The following is a 20,675-nucleotide window of genomic DNA, read 5'->3' on the forward strand; positions in this document are numbered from 1 at the left end:
TCATATATTCATATATTTTATGTATTAAATTTCTTTTAACATTTTAAACCTAGTTTGCTAATGATTTCTGAATAATATACTTAATCGATTAAACTGTTATTAAATTAACTATTTTATAATAACAATATTATTAAAATGTAATATTTGTAGTTGATACTAATTCGATTGGTAGGGTAATATTTTATTATGTTATTTCAAAGAATAAATTAGAGTGTATGAGTTTTTATGAAAAGATAAAACCAAAGCGGAAATGTAAATGATACGTACCTATCGCCTTTCTGAATAAAATAATAGGTAATTCACAGCTATTTAAAAAAAAAATCTAAATGGAATAGAATATTTCTTTAAAATTTTCTCAACAAACCGGTTATTTATTAACATATACGACTACATTATAAAACACCTAGATAGTTAGAATCTTTCCAAAGGGAGAGATTATCCAGCATGTTTTGAACCTATTACATATGGCTATAAAGTATTATAGTAATAAAAGTACATAGGGGTTACCAAACAGTGGAGTTTGATGGTAGTATAAATAATTACATATTTTTAAATCTCAATATTAAAAATGTTATTAAGTTATTCATAAAATAATGCGTTTTTGATCACAATACGTTTAGTAGGTTTGAAAGAGGACGTTCACCTACAGTTTTATTAAATTTTCTAATTTCTATTATTTAAAAACACTGAATTTGAGTATTCCTTTGCATCGAAATAAAAACGTAATATTGTACAATACTCATTGCAAAATGTAGAATTTATTGTTATATCAATTATGTCATGTTTGCTTCACAAAAAAAAAAAAATTGAAATATAAAAATTAATTCAGCCTACCAAAAATTAACTAGCATTTTAAAAAAACAATAGTTTATAGTAAAAAGTAAAAATGTATAAATAGTAATAAAGAATGCCCAAGTTTGGTTCGACGAGATATTCTGAATTATAATTAATGATTATACACATATACCGTAGGTCCCAAAAAACATGGTACACTTTATCACTCAATTCTGTTTGCAAAACATTAAACTAAACTAATCGATCATAAATTACTATAACTTCAAATTTATTTAACTCATATATTTTGCGCATGCGTAACAAAACTTAATTTCTTTTAAATGGCAACCACTATTTAAAACATTATTTATGAATTGATCGATTTTTTCAAGACATTTTGATTGTTTAAAAAATTTTTAGGTCATAAGAATTTTTGATCGATTAGTCTAGCTTATATTACGCAAACATAATCGAAAGATTTACAGGGTAATGATAGTGATAAAGTGTATCCTACTTCTTGGGATACATGGTATTTCTAATAAATAAATATCAAAGAAAATTTTAAAACTTCGATTAGATAAACTAGGCCAGATTAGATTCTTTAGAATATTTTATTTCCTATTTAGTCGTAATTAACTCAAATTTAATATAAGTAGCAAATTTTAAAACTTTCTGATGACATTTAAATGAAATTATAGATTTAAAATAAAATAAAATTATTGAAAATAGAATCTAAAATGTGTACCCATGTAAATTAATATATAGTTGTATCCGAGAAAAAAATATGTGGTAGGTACTTTAATATTTCAATTTAAAATAACTTGAATAAATATATTTTTATAATGCTATAAAATGTATTACCCGTAAACAAATTTGATTTCCTGATAATGTGAAGTTAGGAAAAAAAAATATTCTCACTAGTTTCTGTTTTCTCGATACATAATAAATTAAGTAATCATATTATACTTAATTGATGCTCTCAACTCTGGCCAATATTGGTATAATGGTATAACATTTAAGTTTTTTTTTTTTTATGCACAAGAAACTTCAATATATTTTCATTATTTGAGAAAGTAATCATTGAAAACGTCCAAGTAAAATAATCTTTGGCAAACATCATAGAAATATACGTCATGTATCAAAGGTTGTCACAGAAACTCATTCATGTAAACACTAATTATGGATTTGGAAAACTATAAAAATTATATACGTATATTTACATATAAAGAGAGTAAAGTAATATGATTGGATTACTTATATAAACTCAATGCTTAAACAAAACCATAGGTAACATCTAAAATATAATATAAAAATTTGATATAATTATTATGCTATTGTTAATATTATTCTAATACAGCACGAAATAAATAGTACATGATTGAAATATTGATTAATTAAAAATATAAAATATTTAAAGTATGTGAGACTGAAAATAATTATATAAATAATGAATTCGTGATATCAGTTGTTGTCGTTTCGTGCTGATTATTTATTCTCCTAGAATTAAAAAATTATTAAATTCTGTTTGGTAAAAAAAATAATAGAAATTTTATTTTTTTTAAATAAAACAATAGTAAAAAAATCTAATACAAATAATAGGAATGAATGAACTGTTTATTATAATATAATTGTTTTTAGATATTATTACTTTTCAATAATGAATATTTTTTCAAAACCGTCTACTTTTAATTTTTATTAGATTTCAATAAATTTATTCCGATAATTTATTGAATGATGAAGTACATTCAAAATCTATGATTTCTATACAGTCATACAGACATGTAGGTAATTTACAGATTATTAAACGTTGAAATTTGAAACTTTTGACATATACGTTGATTTTTATTTTTCCGTGCACATTGCGATTTTAAAAATATCTAGACTCAACAAACAACTTGCAAAATCTAATTCACAGCAGAAGTTAGGTAGTTGTTTAAATAAAATACCTACCTAACTATATCAAAATGTATATATTTCATTTAAAATATTTGTTCAAATTTGGCTCATAGAAAGGTACCTTTAATACCAATTTTATAATTTATAATATAATATAAGCACATTAATGGATTGCACAATGATGATGCGGGATACGTCTTTTTTATTCACTCTACATATTATTCAATAATTTAATATGCAGAATGAATAAAATACTTAAGCATATTTGAGATTTGATTGGAATAATACTTCTTCAATGTTTTATGAATATTTTCAAAACAATATTCTGGTTCTTAATATTAAACTATAAATTGTTTTAAATTAAATATACCTATAAATTATTTATTTCAAAAAAAAACTTAAAAACTTGTATCAGTTGTATTATAGGACTTGTACATCGATAGTTGAAAGATAGAAAGCGCCTCTAATATCGGAAATGCATTGAGATTGAGATGTAATAAATACAATTTTATAATTTATATAATATAAATACATGATTATTACTATAATATCGTTACATATATTCAATAGTGGTTCACATCTTCATAATATGTTTAGGTGTATTAATGAAGGATATTAATATATCACTATTTTCATACTAACTATAGGTATAATACATCACTGACGAGTATTAAACCGGTCACTACTAAAATATTACTCTATATGTAAACCCGATCTATTCGTATATTATTATAAGGTGTACATACTACTGAGTAATATAGTAAAATACATTGAATACATAATACAAATTTATAATAAACATTTAAAATCAGTAGCGTTTATAGGGGGGGGGGGGGGGGTCAATCATCGGAACAGTATTGTAAAGGAACAATATTTATACCATTTACCAATTGAATTGGGAATTTCGAAAAGGGCCCATCTCGAATTTTTACTAAAATAGATTTCAGAAAACTTAATGAATCGCTTTTCCGATAAAATTTCACTTCAAGAATAATATATTACAAGAGCTTAACATTAAATAATTGTCTGTAATTTTAGGAAAAAAAAAACGGTTCAATAAAAACAAAATTAAAAAGACAATCAGTTTTTTTGAGTTCCCTAAAAAATTTTAATTTTCAGATATGAGCCCTTTTCGAAATTCCCAATTCAATTATTTTAAAAATCAATTAATAGAACGATTTTCTAAACAATGTATCAAAAAATGTATAGACTTTTATAAACAGGTTTTACCCAGTTACAATACATTTGAATCAAAATTAAAAGTATGGATAGAAAAATGGAAAAATATTCTCCAGAATGAGTGTCCAAAGTCTGATATTGATACTTTCAATAAAGTATCCGTTGATTTTTTTCAAAATATATGGTGCTTGATTTCAATAATAGTAACTTTACCGGTATCAACAGCATCATCGGTAAGATCATTTTCAACGCTAAAAAGGTTGAAGTCGTACTTAATAAATAGTACAAGTGAAAATCGACTAACAGGATTAGACCTCATGTCAAATCATCACAGTATTTCAGTAGACACTGAAGAAGTGATTAATAATTTTGCAAACCTGCCTCGAAAATTGTATTTTTTGCTTAAATTTAATTTATATAATATTCTAGTTTTTATAATTTATTATTAAAATAAAGTTAATTTATAATAATAATAAAATGCATTTTTATAACCCCCCCCCCCCCCCCCCCAATTAATTCCTATATACGCCACTGTTTATAAAATCAAATGAGAAGGAGAAGAATTTTATTTTATTAAGACTCAAATTGATTAAATATCTAGAAATAAAATAGAATATCTAAATATCAGTACAAACAATTTTTTTTTAAGTTTCATCTACATAGGTTCAACACATTTATAAAAAGAGACATAAAAACTAAAATCAAATAATTGGATACAATATAGTAAATTAGTAATTTAGTTTATTTCACTCATCTTTGGTACCTATGGTCTATGGATAATATGGTATTAGAAAATAATTTTAAAATATTATTATATACCTAGTGTAGCTAAAAAATAAAAATAATAATTAATTTTGTATTGTTTTTATCCGGTACTAACTACTAAGTAAAAATTTAATTTGGAATGTTAAGTGATCGGTTGTAAGTTTCCTTTACTGAATTATTTATATTTAAATGATATTCGAGAAAACTACAATTACCTAAATTACAAAATTCAAGAATTATCATTATTGGTCATATCAAGTCATTTGAATTTATATATGTACGATGCACGGCTTCCAATAATTATTTTATACATAATTATTTTATATTTTAGATACATTCACATCAAATTTTATTATAAAAATATAATTCACATTATGTTCCGAATAATTGTCGTTTCTATATCGTGTTAGGAGTTTATGTCTGGAAGTAATAAAAATTATTATTATATTTTTTGTTGTATTAGTTACATAATTTATATAAGTTATAAAAGTTTCGCAGAACTCGCTTGTATAATATAATACTATATTGTAATAAATAATTCACCGAAAAATATAAGACTAGGTTCAACGTTATAGGTCAAACTACAACGGATTTTGTTATCGAGTATGTGAGTAAACATCCAGCATAAAGGTTATCGTAAAAATTGAAAGGACACAGATATTATACACGTACACTTGTACATGTAAGTCATTGTATGTTAATCAACGCAAGGGTGAAAGGTTTTCTTTAATATAATGGTTTATCTTTAAAAAAAAATAAATAAAACAAACAAACAGAACAAAATTCGTCTGAACAGATAAATCAGACATATTGAACCGGATATGTGGAACCGATAAAAAGTCAATGCTCGATTGTCCGAAGCAATTATTATATTAATATAATTATTAGTTCGTAATCGAAAAACAAAACACAATATTTACAGCCAAATGTATCACGTTAAAAGTTGGGCAACAAGTTAAATTATCAGACTATAACTAAACACCAATAGATAACAATTATTTTATTTTAATTGAGGTTTCGTATTATTTTATTTTAATTAATACCTTACCATAAGATTAGAAATAAATGATATCAAAATATTAAATTTATTTTATAAAATTAACTCGTAAGTATATTAGCTGTTAATAAATACCATTCAAAATATTATATTTATGTGTAATTTTTATTATGAATAAACTAAAAAGGGAAAGTTTAAAGTTTTTTAATTGTTTAGGCACATGTATTAAATCATCAGATTTAATAACATATTATCATGGAAATATGAATTTCAGTTTACTAAAAAATGTGGAATCTCTTTTTTGAAATTTGTCGTTATACTTAAACTAAAATTTTGCTGGGTTTATATCATAATAATATCAACTTAATATACGTATAAGACCTATAAATACAATTCAAATTTAATAACAGACATGCCGTCTTAGATGCTGTATACTTGGCATTGGAAAATCCCACTTCCTTCACTTAAGTTTTGAAACTTTTTTCTTAAAACTAACCAAAATATTTAAAGAGACTGGTTTATAGTTTGTATGGACAATATTTTCTTTAAAACCAAACGACTACATTTCTTAAAAATACGCACCTGTTGTTTCGGTGCTTCATTCAGTGGCGTACTTAAACCTGCATTTATATTAGTTTATGTGTGTGTGTGTGTGTCCTCTGCTTTTATATAATAGGTTACAAACGTACCTATATAACATATTACAATATTTAGGTTCTACAGAACCACTCTTGTGTCAACCTTATAATATAAGTAGAGTAGGTACTTTGATCTGTTATAATTATAGCGATTAATATTTTGAGTTTGTAGTGTAAACTTAACTAACTTAAAACATCTCAAGGTGCCTATAAGTGTTTAGTAAGTACTAAGTACCTAGGTGTCTAATTAAAATTAATGTGATATTCTGAGTACCTTGATGATTTTTACCTTTTACATAGGTACATATTCCGTTTGTGTTTGCAGTATTACCGGCAAATTATAAATCAATATTCAAGAGCATTTTTATAAACAAATTACATAGAATAGTCCTTTGTCCAGAGCTATACGCTATAAACTAATTGCCTAAAAACTTTTAAGATACACAAGTCTTACGTTCAAATTTACAATTACAATAGTTTATAGATACGAAATTTTCACAATGACAACTGTGACAGTAACAATGGGGAAATTAAATTTTATTTCAACTTCGATAATAATGAAGTACTACTACAACATACTCAATAATAAAATTTCTAGAGAACTGTTTACGTTAATATTAAATATTTTATAGCTTTTAAAACAACAATTATTCCGTTGCTTACGACTCACTTATTTAATAAGAAAAGCGCCTATATAGAATTTTGACGCTTTACACGTCATTTTTGATAACTTCCGTTTACAGCACACAGTTTTATCATTAATAATATGTTTTGAAATAATATCGGTAAAGACTTTGTCACTTACTATAAAAGTATCACTCACAGTAAATATGATAGCTTTTAAACTGACGGGCGACGAAATAAATTCCCATAGAGAAGCTTTTGTAACAGTGTAACTATGAACAGACAGCGAGACACTCGTTAGTACATATCTTTTTTTGGGACGCATGGGGAGTATGATTTTTTTTTTAGGACGCACTGGGATACCTTTTTCTGTACGCATTTCAAACATAAAATAACGGCCACTTCAGGACACACTCGAAAAACTTCCAAGATTTTTGTAATTTATATGATTCAAACTTTTTATTTAATTTTTTAAATCTTTATCAATATATTATGTTTATTATTTTAATATATATATTTTAATATGATTGGCTATTATGTTTTAACATTGTATACGGTATCTTTAAACAAAAACAAAAGATAAATGACGGCTTAAAAATCTAGTTTGAATTAATTTATTGCGCAGTAAAGATATTATTAATGATTGAATAATTATTTATATTAGATTATGTAGTATTTATAATTGTATTCTTTGTTGTCTGTTTTAAAATAAACACTGGCAATTGAATAAATTTGTAATGAATAAATATTTAAACTCATAGATTAAAAAACTTGTCAACATTCACATACACTTAATTTACTTCATTTGATACTATCAGATTTATCATCATGGTTGTTTGTTTATTTTATAACAATTTTACACAGATTCAAACCCAAATATGAACTATGTATTCTAATAAAATTTGTAAACCATAGTTAATAGACGCATGCAATACCTAATTCGTAGACATATTTTTGAAGTCATTATAATTGATATAGTTGATTTCGTTACAATGTTATTTCTACCTAGATTCAAAGGTGATCTATAACATAATAAGTTAATATATAAACTGAAAAAATATTTTGATTTTCGGTTTTACACATGTTTGTCACAAAAATAATCAAAAACGATTATTTTAAAATTCCAATTAACTATACTTAGGTAGGTATGTATCATATTCTTCAAGAAAGATGATATTAATGTCTTTTGGGTTATTGTTCTTGAAAAATCGTCTGCATCTCAGAATTTTAACGTATAATATAATAAGAAATCTTCTATAGGGTATAATAGAAACAAAAAATATTATAACACAAATGGTTATTATAGTTTATAAAAATTAATAATTTTTTTTATCGATACAGGATGTAGAAACAATGGTGATAAAGGTCTGATGATTTTAGACATAAAGAAATAATTAGTTACCTTTAAATAAAAAACTATAAGACTCTATAATATTAAAGTAATAATTGGTGTAATATGCTTTATGATAAGTTGCTAGTTAGATTTATAAAAACAAAATAATAATGTGTTTATGTATTTTGATTTGAATGTATTGCCTATGAATATGTATTTGTTGTTTTTTTAACACTAATGAGAGGGCGTTGCACTATAATATTATTAGTTGTTTCAATCTGTAAGCACACGTGCCTCGCCCTACTAAAATAGTAGTATTACACTAAAATCAGGTTTTTGTGTTTCGATTATTGTAGGTCATTACTTAATTTTTAGATACTTCCTTTAATACAAAAATCGACGAGAAAATAATATTTTTTGAAATCGGTTGATTTCAGGAATTTTTAAATCACTACCCATTATGGGTATACCCTATTATGAAAAAATAAAATTTAACATATATTATCGAAAAAATGCTCACGCCTTATTACGGCGTACGGACGTCTCTAAGAAAAAACTAATTCACTCATTAGTAATCACTAAAATTAATACTAGTGAGTAATGATAACGCTGAATTGACAAGTCTGACGGTAAAACTAAACCTATGGCCAAAATCAATGTTTTAATAAAAAACGTATCTCGAAATTTTATATAATGTTGTTGTATATCGTTTGTGTGGCTAGACAATCTCCTTCGTGGTGACCAAAAGTATAATTTTTATTTGTATACGTACAGCAGATTGAAATATTATTAGGTACGTAATATGATATATTATATGTCAAAAAGTCAGACTTGTTATTTTTAAATGTGCCTAAATTATACATAAAATATCAAATATGCTTCTTTATCGTAAATTTTAAATCATTTTCGAAATAATATTTTTCGTCAACGAGAACGATCCAATTCCCATACGTAAATATGTTTTTAATTTTTATCCTATATAATATAATCTTATTACTTTTTTCACGTCATAAATAATAATTATAATGTATTATTAAGACAGATACCCTTAATAATAATAATACAGCCTCTCTTACTGCAGTACTGCATATTAATAATATTTTACTTGACAGCAACACAGTATTCTGTAACATAATAGCAATGCAATACAGTGCTACTATAATTTAGAAGTATATAATATAATAATACATTTCGTATAATACGCGACCTGCTCAGCGTTACAATGGTGGACGCATCCCCTCAAAACCCCTCCCCTCTCACAACCAACCACACCAACGACACAACATCGGTACCTACGCATAACTTTGTTGAGCCAGTCAGTGTGCGGTAAAAAATTTTGTGTGCATCATCCGGAGGCGTGTTTATATAAATTATTATACGTATAGTGAATGCTAGTAGAGGCATATAATAAAATATTTTGGTAGAATGTTGTATACCTATTGTTATTTTGTTAGATGTTCGAAACGTTTCGGATGTCCCCTTCCCCCCTCTCCCTCCCGAATCGTCCACCCAAACACCACCCTACACTGCACCGCTCTATCGCTCCCCTCCAGCGGGTCATGTGCAGCACCACCGGACCGCAGAGGGAAAACGCACACGCATACGCACTCACGCACTCACGCACTCACGCACGCATAATACGCATTTAGTCAAATAATTCGACGGAGATCCACACCATCTCCTCGGCGTCCGCGACGCGCTTATATAACCGTGTCCACTGATCCGTCCCTTTCAGTGTGCATTGAGACATTAAAGCAGCACGGTGTACACCGGTGAGATAGAGCCGACTCAGCATTTATATAAAATAATTGTTGTAACGGATTCTTCTGTAGAGCCGCCCAGCACCAGTTGTCGTCCACCCGTCAGCCAAGAGTTGCAGTTGCATTTACCACATCGTAGAGCGCGTCCAACTGCTACACTGTGTTTTCACCGCCAAAAACCTGTTCCACGATCACGCGCCATTGTACATTATTGTACCTGCTGCTGTGCGTATCACTGTGAGTATATTACAAATTACAATAAACGTATTATTATAATTACCTATTATTATTATTATTATTATTACTGTGTAATGTGTATACTCACCGATCACTTTTTTCGCGGATTCAGCAATTTAGTATAAAGTAATTTATATTTATTTTGTTCTTTCTGTTCATAAATATTTGGGCATTGACCAACTATCTGATCCATTCAGTTATTATTATTTATGTCTTACGCGTTGAAACAAGACTATAATTATCGTTTTTGGACGTTCCTGGTTGTAATTTTTTATCGAATCGTTATTTAGTCAGTTTATCGTTGTGTCCTGACCTTTTTTGCCACAACCTATTTATTTTTTGTGGTATATTAAAACATAATGTTTTCTGAGAATTTTGTCGAAGGTTTTTCAAATATCGAATCAATGACTTATTACTTGTTAATTATTTTGAGTTGAAGTAAGTGATGAATGGACTGATAGGGGATAACCAACAAAATGTTGGATCATCCAAGTATCACACCTTAACTATCAATGCTTATGAATAATTTATATCCTAACCTACATGATATTTTTATTCGTCAGCCACTTATTTTAGTTCTGATTGTATGATGTATTATATAAATAAATATATGATGACATTTTATTCTAAGACGTTTTAGAATTTTCGTTGCATTCGTTCAATCACTATCGGATTTTCACATTCTCAATCTAAAATTATGTGCATAATATATGTATATAAATCATTTTTTCTTTATAATTATTATTCACGTAATATAATTACGAATTCCAATAATGATTTTATAATTTCTCTTTGACCTATTCAGTGTTTCTAAAGCCGTAATTTTAACCAGAAATTGTTTTTTATATATAATTTAGTTTAGGCACAAAATACGGCATCTGTGCATTTAATTGATACTCAAAGCGTTATTATAATTCATAAAATTTGCATGAAATGTTCTATGAGAATTTCTTAAAAAACAATATATTTTATACTCATAGTTATAATATGAAAAATATTATATAAGACTCAATTTTATATCAATAAAAAATGCTTTTTTGATTATATTACTATTTAGAATATTTTCTTGATAAATGGATTATAAAAAATAAAAATGAAGTATTAATAATTAAAAATATTGACTACTTAATTTCACATCAATAGAAAATACAATTATATCATACTTTAAGACAAAAAAGATTTCATTAATTTTATTATAATTTTATACATTCAAATCTTTTAACTTATTAACAAAATAAATTATAATTTAATAATGTTTAAGTTTATTAATTTTAGTACAGCTATACTATTTATTTTAATTTTTAACCCAATTGCACATTTTTCTTAAAACTGCGGAAGAGAAATGTGTGTGTCCAATTTTATAAATTTATGAAATATATTTCATGATATGCATGGTATTTTACTATAAGCGTCGAGTAAACAAAGCACATTCTTACTAGATAAGTCTTTTCTTGATTTAATAGTTGTTGGTGACTATTATCGTGAAATTATTTTCGTTAAATAGGAATCGTTTATAATTTTTACTTACTTACACATATTTTTGTTATTGATAGATTTTAGTGGAGGTATTTAATGTTTTTAATTATACCTAATATTTACAATAAATTCTTATTTCTTAATTTATGTTTCAGGTTATTTATTTGTTAGCTTAAGAAATAATATAACAGGAATATTTTTCATAATATATTTTTTATTTATTGAATTATTAACAGTAATATGTCTGGTTCAGTTTTAATGGGTTTTCATTTGGTCATATTCAATGTGTCTCATTAGACTATATTATTAAAATGAAAATATTTCATGCATTTTAATTTAAGTAATTCTTCTTTAAAAAATAAAGAAATTAATAAATTTAGACAAGTTAAAAATGCATATTTCTTTTCTACCTATATTATTATATATAATACATAAAACTACAATTAATAATTATTTTACAGAAAATAACATAATAATCGCATTCGGTTTGATTAACACTATTGGCTGATTTAGCATTATATATTATAAAGTTTGCGAAAATGTGGAATGCAGTAATTAATAAGAAAATGAAAACCAAATCAACGGGCACTACCGAAGATGGTGCCACCATAGAAGTGCAAGAAGCCGCCAACATTCCGAATGAGAAGGATGATAGAATCTCGTAAGAAACTATACTAATTTATTATAAATCAATACTCGTTTATTTGGTTAAGTAATAAAATTAAAGAAATTAATCAAAATAACCAAATGCATATATTTTATATCACCGTGTTTTATTTCCGGTTTCCGACCACTAACTGCATCCGCCACTACACTCGTTCACCCGCTGCATACAGAAACTTGGAGGCCATGATGCATATCATTAAGTCAACCATTGGCGGTGGGTTCTTAGCCATGCCTGAGGCTTTTAGCAATGCTGGACTGTTGGTGGGTTCAATAGGCACCATGATATTAGGAATTTCGGTTCTAAATATGATGTCTTTTATTGTGAGTATAGAGATTTTTATTTATAAAATGTAACTAATTTATTGTACGACATTTTTGAATTTGGACTAAGCAAGATATCTGTATAGACTAATCACCATGGTTAGGATAGATTAGCTATTATTACATTAATTAAATTCACCGTTTGGCATAGACATTAAAAAATTTCATAATGTCTACATATTTTTTTTTATTGCTCGCGTGTACAGTGTCCACGTTCAAAATATTATAATAAGCCAATCGATGTAGTTTTCCATAAATTAAACTCAGGAAGATACATACACTCGTCATAGAAATTTGAATGAGGCATAAAATTATATCACTATATTCTACCTCCACCCAGTCACTGATACATTTAGATATCATACAGCATCCCGTAGGTACTTCATGGAATTTTTGATATATCAGCTGACTAAACTGGTCAATATTAATATATTTTAATTAAAATATGTAATTCTTTAATATGTAAATGAATTATAATATTATTACCCAGTTAATAATATTTATGGTTGTATAATGTATATAATATATTATTATGGTTATTGTTTATATTTAAGTATACAATATGTTTACAATATGATTTATAGTAATAATACTTCTTTTTTATTTAACAGGGAAACATTGATTATTATACCTTTGTTATTTATTAACAACAAATCGTTCATGAATAATTACATATGATTTTTTATTTTTTATATTATTATAACATAGATACCAATAATTTACAAAAAAAAACATGTAAAATAATAAAAGTAAAATAAAATCCCTTAAATTTTAATAAATTTTGAGAAAAATATTGATAGTTTTTAAACGTAAGAGCATCTTTCATCTATTATCACAATACGGTGGACACAATTTCAATTCATTTTAAGAAATTATTAACCATAACAAGTTAATGTTTTATTTGAATTTCTGAACTTAGTAATTTAGTTTATTTTAATATACCTACTTATAATTTTAACTGAACCTATCTATTAACTTCTATTACAGCCATTAGCTTGAATAAATAACAAGTTGGTTTTAAATTACATCAAGTTATATATTTTTATAAAATATATATAAAATAAATAAAATAATAAAGATTTTTTAATATAATTAATATAATATTTGATATGTGTATAGTATATTAATATTAGTATATAACATTTACATATTATTATATTAAAAACCTTGAGAAGTTGTGGTTAAATTAATAAGATATCCATTTAAATTGAGTTTAAGTATTACTAAACTAGTAAAATATTGTCAAAGTTAAATGTATTGTCTTTAAAAAAAAATGCAATTCATTCTTTTTTTTTTTTTGAATTTCATTAAGCTTAAAACTTTTTCTTCGTTAAGTAAACACGATTGATCTTGTCCAGCTTTGACTTCAAATGTAATAAACCACACAATTATTATTAAATTAATAAATAATAATTATGTTACTTTACTGGGAATACTCAATAATGCATATGTTTAGGTTCGGGCATCACAGGTATTGCGAACCCCCAAATATGCCATTATGATTTTGACAGATCAGAATGTAGATAATGATGTGGCTGAAGAAGAACATAACCAAGAGCCAATCGATATTAAAAGCAATGAACTAGTGTTGGAACCATTGGACTTCCCGGAAACAGTGGGGTTAGTGTTTAAATACGGCTCTGGAGGCCGCTTCGCATCATGGACCAAACTTATCAAGTACGTATATAAAATAAACAAATCATAATACCCTTCGATAACCATTCCATATATTCTTGTAATAAATCGTATTTACATATCATTTTAATTTATACCTACTCTTAACTATAGTCGATTGCAATGAGTGACATACTAATATATCTTATTACAATGATACGAAAATTTCGAATTATATACACAAGTATTTACCTATAAACATTGCATATATTATAATGTAATGTAATGGATTTAAATATAATTATCATATCAAATATGTATTCGGATGAAAATAATATCGTGGTATAAATATCTTTGATCATAAATAAAGGTCGAAGTAGATACATAGATACCTCATATATCATGCATACCTATGATTCTCGAACCTCCCGAGAATATAATAAAATATATAGCTGAGATCCTTTTGATTTTTGGGATTTTGAGCCATTTGCATTAATTCGCGACTCCTACACTTTCTATATTGCAATAGTATAGACTTCTGAACTAAATTACATACTCACCAATGTATTATTAACCATAAAATATTTTGTTTGTTTGTATGTTTGTTTGACTACTTCACTACCATAACTCCAAATACTATCATCAGTAAGTTCACCACTATATCATTGATCGTAACTTATTACGGAGTCAACATCATCTACGTGTGCGTCGTGGCGAGCACCACTAAGCAGGTACGATTTAGACAAACCAGCATAATAATATAGGTACATGCCGGATAGTTAATTAAACATAAAATCTAGTAACTAACATGTTTATTTTTATTAGATATATGGCACCTCACCACATTTTTCTTAGTGTGCATTTCATACTGCACAGTGTACTAAATATAGGCAGGTTTTCCATCGCTTATAATATTATATCAAAACACATAAAAAATAATTCAGACCTCAAAACATTTACATAAATTAAGTTCCTAACTATACCTACTTCATTATAATTTGGCTCGTATTTATATAAATCACGAAAAGTTCACAACTAAAATCTATTTTAATACACTGTTATCACCTATAAGGATTAATGCTAGAAATTAAACGCATTACTGTTTTAGAACTATTATGGTAGATCGTAAATACTAAGTGAAACAATTTTAATCAAATCTCATCTTAATATTCTACAAACAGATAAGGAGACTCGTTAAACGCACTGCCGTGTAAACGTTTTATATTTATTTACAGCCATTGTACGGTTCCATAATACGTATATTATAATGGCAGATTATTCAGCATCCACCTTTTCCATTACAGCTCGTCGACCTTTACACTACGGGTGCAGAAGTGGGCACTTGGAGCTACACATTTCACGATTTGAACATCCGCTGGTACCCCTTGTTTGTAGCTCTATTGATCATTCCCATGGGAATGATACGAATTATCAAATTATTGGTACCATTTTCCATTATTGCAAACGTGCTCATTTCGGCAAGTGCTGCAGTGTTGTTTTACTTCATTTTCACTGACGATGGAGGACGTGACCCTCTCCGCCCCGAAGAACGTTCAAAATTGGTAGTATGGCCAATTACTCGCTGGTCGCTGTTTGCCGGAAGTGCTCTGTGTTCAATGGAGGGCGTTGGAATGGTGAGCATTGTTTATTTTTCAAATATTTTTTTTTATCGTGGAAGCCTAAGTTCATAATATAAATGACACGACAAAACAAGATAAAAAAAAGACAAAATAATATGCGTTAATACATCATTCCGTTTAGATTTATTTTTGGTTACCAGTACATTATTGAAGTATTCAAATATTGTTCATAATATTATGCGTTTTATAAATAGGTTTCATTTTGCATTTAGAAGGTAAGCAGACAAAATATACTTGAGTCTAAGAACAGTCAAAACTATATTAAAGACACATGTTTATTTTTTTTCTCGTACCTACAAAGTTACAACATTGTTATATAAATGACTACACTATTTGAAAAAAAAACGTGTTGAAAGAATATGGTATGTACATAAACGCAGTTAGAGTTATACATATTACTCAGCAGGGGTTGTTGTAAATTCGTCAGTGGCTATTATTATATCATAAAACATCCATGCGTCCGTGTTTGGAAGGGGAGATTATAAATCTCTGGTATTCGATAATATGTAGGTATGTTGTTCTTTTAAGGAATGTACATTCCACTGACTTACAGGTAGTAGATTTTAGGGTCAGGATCGTAGAACGAATATTTCAATGATACATTATTTTGACTCGAAAAATAAAATATGTGAGGTCCATTAATTTTATTAAAATATAAAACAAATCCAAACTTAATTTATAAGTAGGTACAATTATATATTTATAAATATATGTTTATCATATTATACATTACAATATGATTTTTAAAAAATCAGCTATATTTTTATGCATATTATACATACACATATATCATTACAATAAAAATTAGTTAACTAAAACTACATAATATTCCGACTATGTGTAGTTATAGTTAAAAGGGTAAATCCGTTCACTTTGCGATGTATTACTATTATAATTGGGTATAATTCTATTCAACACAATAATAACTAATACCTAAATGAAATATTTTAAGCAATACAAATTATAGTTTATGCCATCGAATACATTAATACAGGTAACTTTATTTTATAACCATGATTAAATATTGATTATAGTAAAATAACACATTTTAAATATATATTATATATATTACAATAATACAAAATATCTTTTCCTCAAATCTAATACATGCAATAGCATAGGAATAATATATAATAACACACATATTACTTTTATGTATTATATATATATACAGGATGATTCTTTTATCATTGAACACTCATTATTTAAAACAGTATTTACTTTTTTCAAAATATTTTTTTTACATAGTTTCAAGTTGTTAAAAAACCAACGTTTTTATTAAAAATATAATTTTTTAATAAAAATGTTGTTTCTTTAACAATATGAAACTCTGTAAAAAAATATTTTCAAAAACATTGATACTTTTTAAAATAATGAGTGTTAAATGATAAAAGAATCACCCGGTATATATATACATATACATACATATACATACATATTATACTATACCTATAGGCAGTGCTTGATTTGGCAAAAAAAAATTATAAAGGAGTTTCAAAAGTGTATAATTTATAATATAATATTTATATCATAAATGCGTAGGTACCTGAATATTTGTTGATTATAATATATTCAAAATGGGTACGGTATATCCAGGTGTAAAATAAAATAAAATAATTTTTTTTATATAAGAGATTCTGCTCCCTCGGCCCCTTAAATAAAGCATCACTGCCTATTTACCATATCATTTAAGACTGATTAAAGTAAACCATTCTTAAGGAGTTGGATTTAGGCAATATTTTATATCCGAGTAATGCGTGACTGTGATATATTAAACTGACTAATTATGAGTGTGCGTGAGTTCCCCGAACACTTTATTTAATTAAAGATAATGTACTACGGCTAAGATTCTTGGAAATCTGTAACGTATATACGCGCAAACACATGTCACTATATATTGTGATCAAAACATTTTCAACATGAAAATCCAAACAAGGTTCAACCAGTACTAAAAGCCCAATTTTAATTTTGAAAACAAATTTTAATTATTTATGCTCTTTTCTTGGTTAAGTAAGAAATTGATTTTTGATTTATTGTATTGTTTAATACGTAAATAATATAATATATTTTTACTCAAGTGTTACTAAAATAAAAAATTACTTCCTGCAAAACACAAAAGAAACGAACAAATTTATGTATATTTTCAAAATTAAAATTGAACTTTTGGAAGCATGTTTATTTTCCTCCCAATTATTAATGCAAATGCACAATCAACGACTAGCTTTCAATAACCTTAAGACTAAATTTTGTTGTCTTGTTGAATATGTCACTCCTCCGTCCATCTCTCGTCATTTTCCAACCTATGCACCTGCCACGAATAAAGCTCATGCACGTCGAAAACTCAATGAAGAAACCTCGCCAACTTATTGGCCCACCAACTTACACGCTACATTGGTCTATGCTTATCATCGTGATACTCAACGGGGCTTTGGGATTCTTCGGATATGTACGTTACGGTGATCGGTGTCTGGGCAGCGTGCCACTCAACTTACCTTCAGATAATAGGTTGGCATAATATTTTGCATATATATTACCTATACGATAAGCCTGGTAATGACAAGTTATTATTTATTATATTGTAACTATCAATTTCGTGTTTGTTTAGACTTTCAGAGGCTGTAAAAATTGTTGTGACTTTGGGAATTCTCATGACATACGGACTTCAGCTGACTGTCACTGCGGATCTTGTGGGGCAATGGCTTAAAAGAAGGACAGAGCCAAAAGTTTTTCATAGAATTGGATCGAAAAAACAGGAAAAAGAAAAAAATTTCAATCTTGATTATTATATAATGAGGTTTATCCTAATTGTCGGTACCGGTAAGCGTATACACAAGACATAATAATATTATCTAGTATAGGTAAGAGACGTAGCCAGAATTTTATTTTATTTTATTTTTTTGAGGGGAGTGGGGTTGGACCCCATGACCTCCCCTGGCAACATCTCTGATAGTTACATATACAAATGTAAATGGACTTAATACTTGAGGACTCGAAGCAGTTGTGTGGTCATGATTAATAATCATTGATTATTGATTATAAATGAATAGGGTGTTAAGTATAAGCTAAACTAAACTTTTTTCAGCATTCGTATATAATAGTTACATAAAAAATATATTTATTAGAATGGAAAAAGTAATAGAGGGATAAAAATCTAAACTATCCCTTGGGTACACCACTGACTTCGGAGTACATTGTTTCCTGTCTATTATTCGAAATATATCTGTACAATCAATCGTGACAAGTTGATTGATAAATTATTAATGGATGTTTTATGGTTTCGTTTTTGATTGCAGTAATTATCGCGACTATTGTACCCGACGTCGGGCCAATGATTTCTCTGGTCGGCTCAGTCGGTTTTTCAGTACTTGGTATCATAATACCTGTAGCAATGGAAACCGCGTGGTATTGGGACCCAAAAAGCGAGAATGACTTCGAAGAAACCCTACAAGGGACAAACTGCGATGGTGAAACAGTGGAAGATGGAAATGGATTAGCTTCAGCGGCGGTGCTGATGTCAAAGGTTGCAAAGACTGATAAAGCCAGACGAAAAATGGCCATCCGCAGAACCTTACGCCATGTGAAAAATTCTATTTATGTCATATTGGCATTTTTCGCACTGACCGGTGGAGCCTACTACAATTTAAAAGAAATATTCACTCCGAGCCACAGCGTGCCGGCACCAGACATTTCTCGTATTGAAGCTTAATAACAATTTAAAAATTACAATAATTTATTACTTGAATGCCTATTATAATAAAACCATACGTCATTAGTGTTGAGAACGGTGTCTATGGGGAGACAATATTATATTATGTTTCTCGATCACCACATGACATTTATAAGTTTCATACACAAACGATTATACATTAAAATATACTGAAATATAATAGACTGTGGACTATTGGCCTATAACCATAACAGTCGTTAATTATGAATTTCCTACGTTGTTGCTCATCACGATAGGCTACCGAATTGTTTTGTTTCCGTTTTTAGTACGAATTATTTCCTTAGATTTAAGCATAAAAATACACATAGTTTTATAATATTTTATTTTCGATAATTAATTACTATTATTTTTACTCATTATTGTAGATTTAATTTATTAATATAATCATATTAATATTTATCATATTTTGTTATATTTTGGTATCTTTAATATTATCCTGAACAACTACTATATCCTTCTAACAGTTTTAACCACTAATAGTTATTATAAGTAACTAAATTATAAATACTTCCAAAGTTAGAGCAACAAATCTAATATTTTTCCTAAAATAGTCTATTTGATTACTTATTAGTATAACATGAAATATAATAATGTTATGTAAAAAGTTAAACCATAAAGAAATACATTGTTCAATGTTATATTGTAATGTGCATTGTGGGGCGCATACTAGTTGTCTCCTGAAGTTCAAAAGGTCATTTATTTTTATATGAATTGCCTCCCGACTATATATGAGTTGACACCTAGAAAAACAAAAAAGGGCCTAGTATTAGTTACCTTAAAATGAACAGATAATAAATGCATAAGTGGTTCCAAATACGTATCAAAATAAGTTTGTAATTTTGAAGTATAATACAAATATGTTATGTCAATTTTATGGCGATTATACCCAGGCCACAACATATTTTTTTCCCTGATAGAGATCTAAATCCTGGCACCTCTAAAATGACAATTAATTTTTTAACATGAATATACCTTAAATATTAGTTGTATGTATAGATTTTATAAGAGCAAGTTTAATTAAAAAATAA

The 20,675-nt window shown here is 27.3% G+C and overlaps 1 protein-coding gene across 1 annotated transcript; it reads left to right on the forward strand.

Annotated features, from left to right (window-relative positions):
• The first annotated feature begins 9,921 nt into the window (after positions 1–9,921).
• LOC107163116 (proton-coupled amino acid transporter-like protein pathetic) lies at positions 9,922–20,049 on the forward strand. Its single transcript, XM_015510366.2, has 9 exons — positions 9,922–10,203; positions 12,141–12,340; positions 12,516–12,666; positions 14,123–14,343; positions 14,927–15,011; positions 15,585–15,914; positions 18,244–18,425; positions 18,526–18,737; positions 19,214–20,049. The coding sequence occupies exons 2-9, from the start codon at positions 12,219–12,221 to the stop codon at positions 19,624–19,626; spliced, it is 1,716 nt and encodes a 571-aa protein (XP_015365852.1). The 5' UTR covers positions 9,922–10,203; positions 12,141–12,218; the 3' UTR covers positions 19,627–20,049.
• The last annotated feature ends 626 nt before the right edge of the window (positions 20,050–20,675 follow it).

Source organism: Diuraphis noxia, unplaced genomic scaffold (genome assembly GCF_037042655.1).
Source record: "Diuraphis noxia isolate RWA-SAM2 unplaced genomic scaffold, SU_Dnox_SAM2 contig0001, whole genome shotgun sequence".
Classification (NCBI taxonomy): domain Eukaryota; kingdom Metazoa; phylum Arthropoda; class Insecta; order Hemiptera; family Aphididae; genus Diuraphis; species Diuraphis noxia.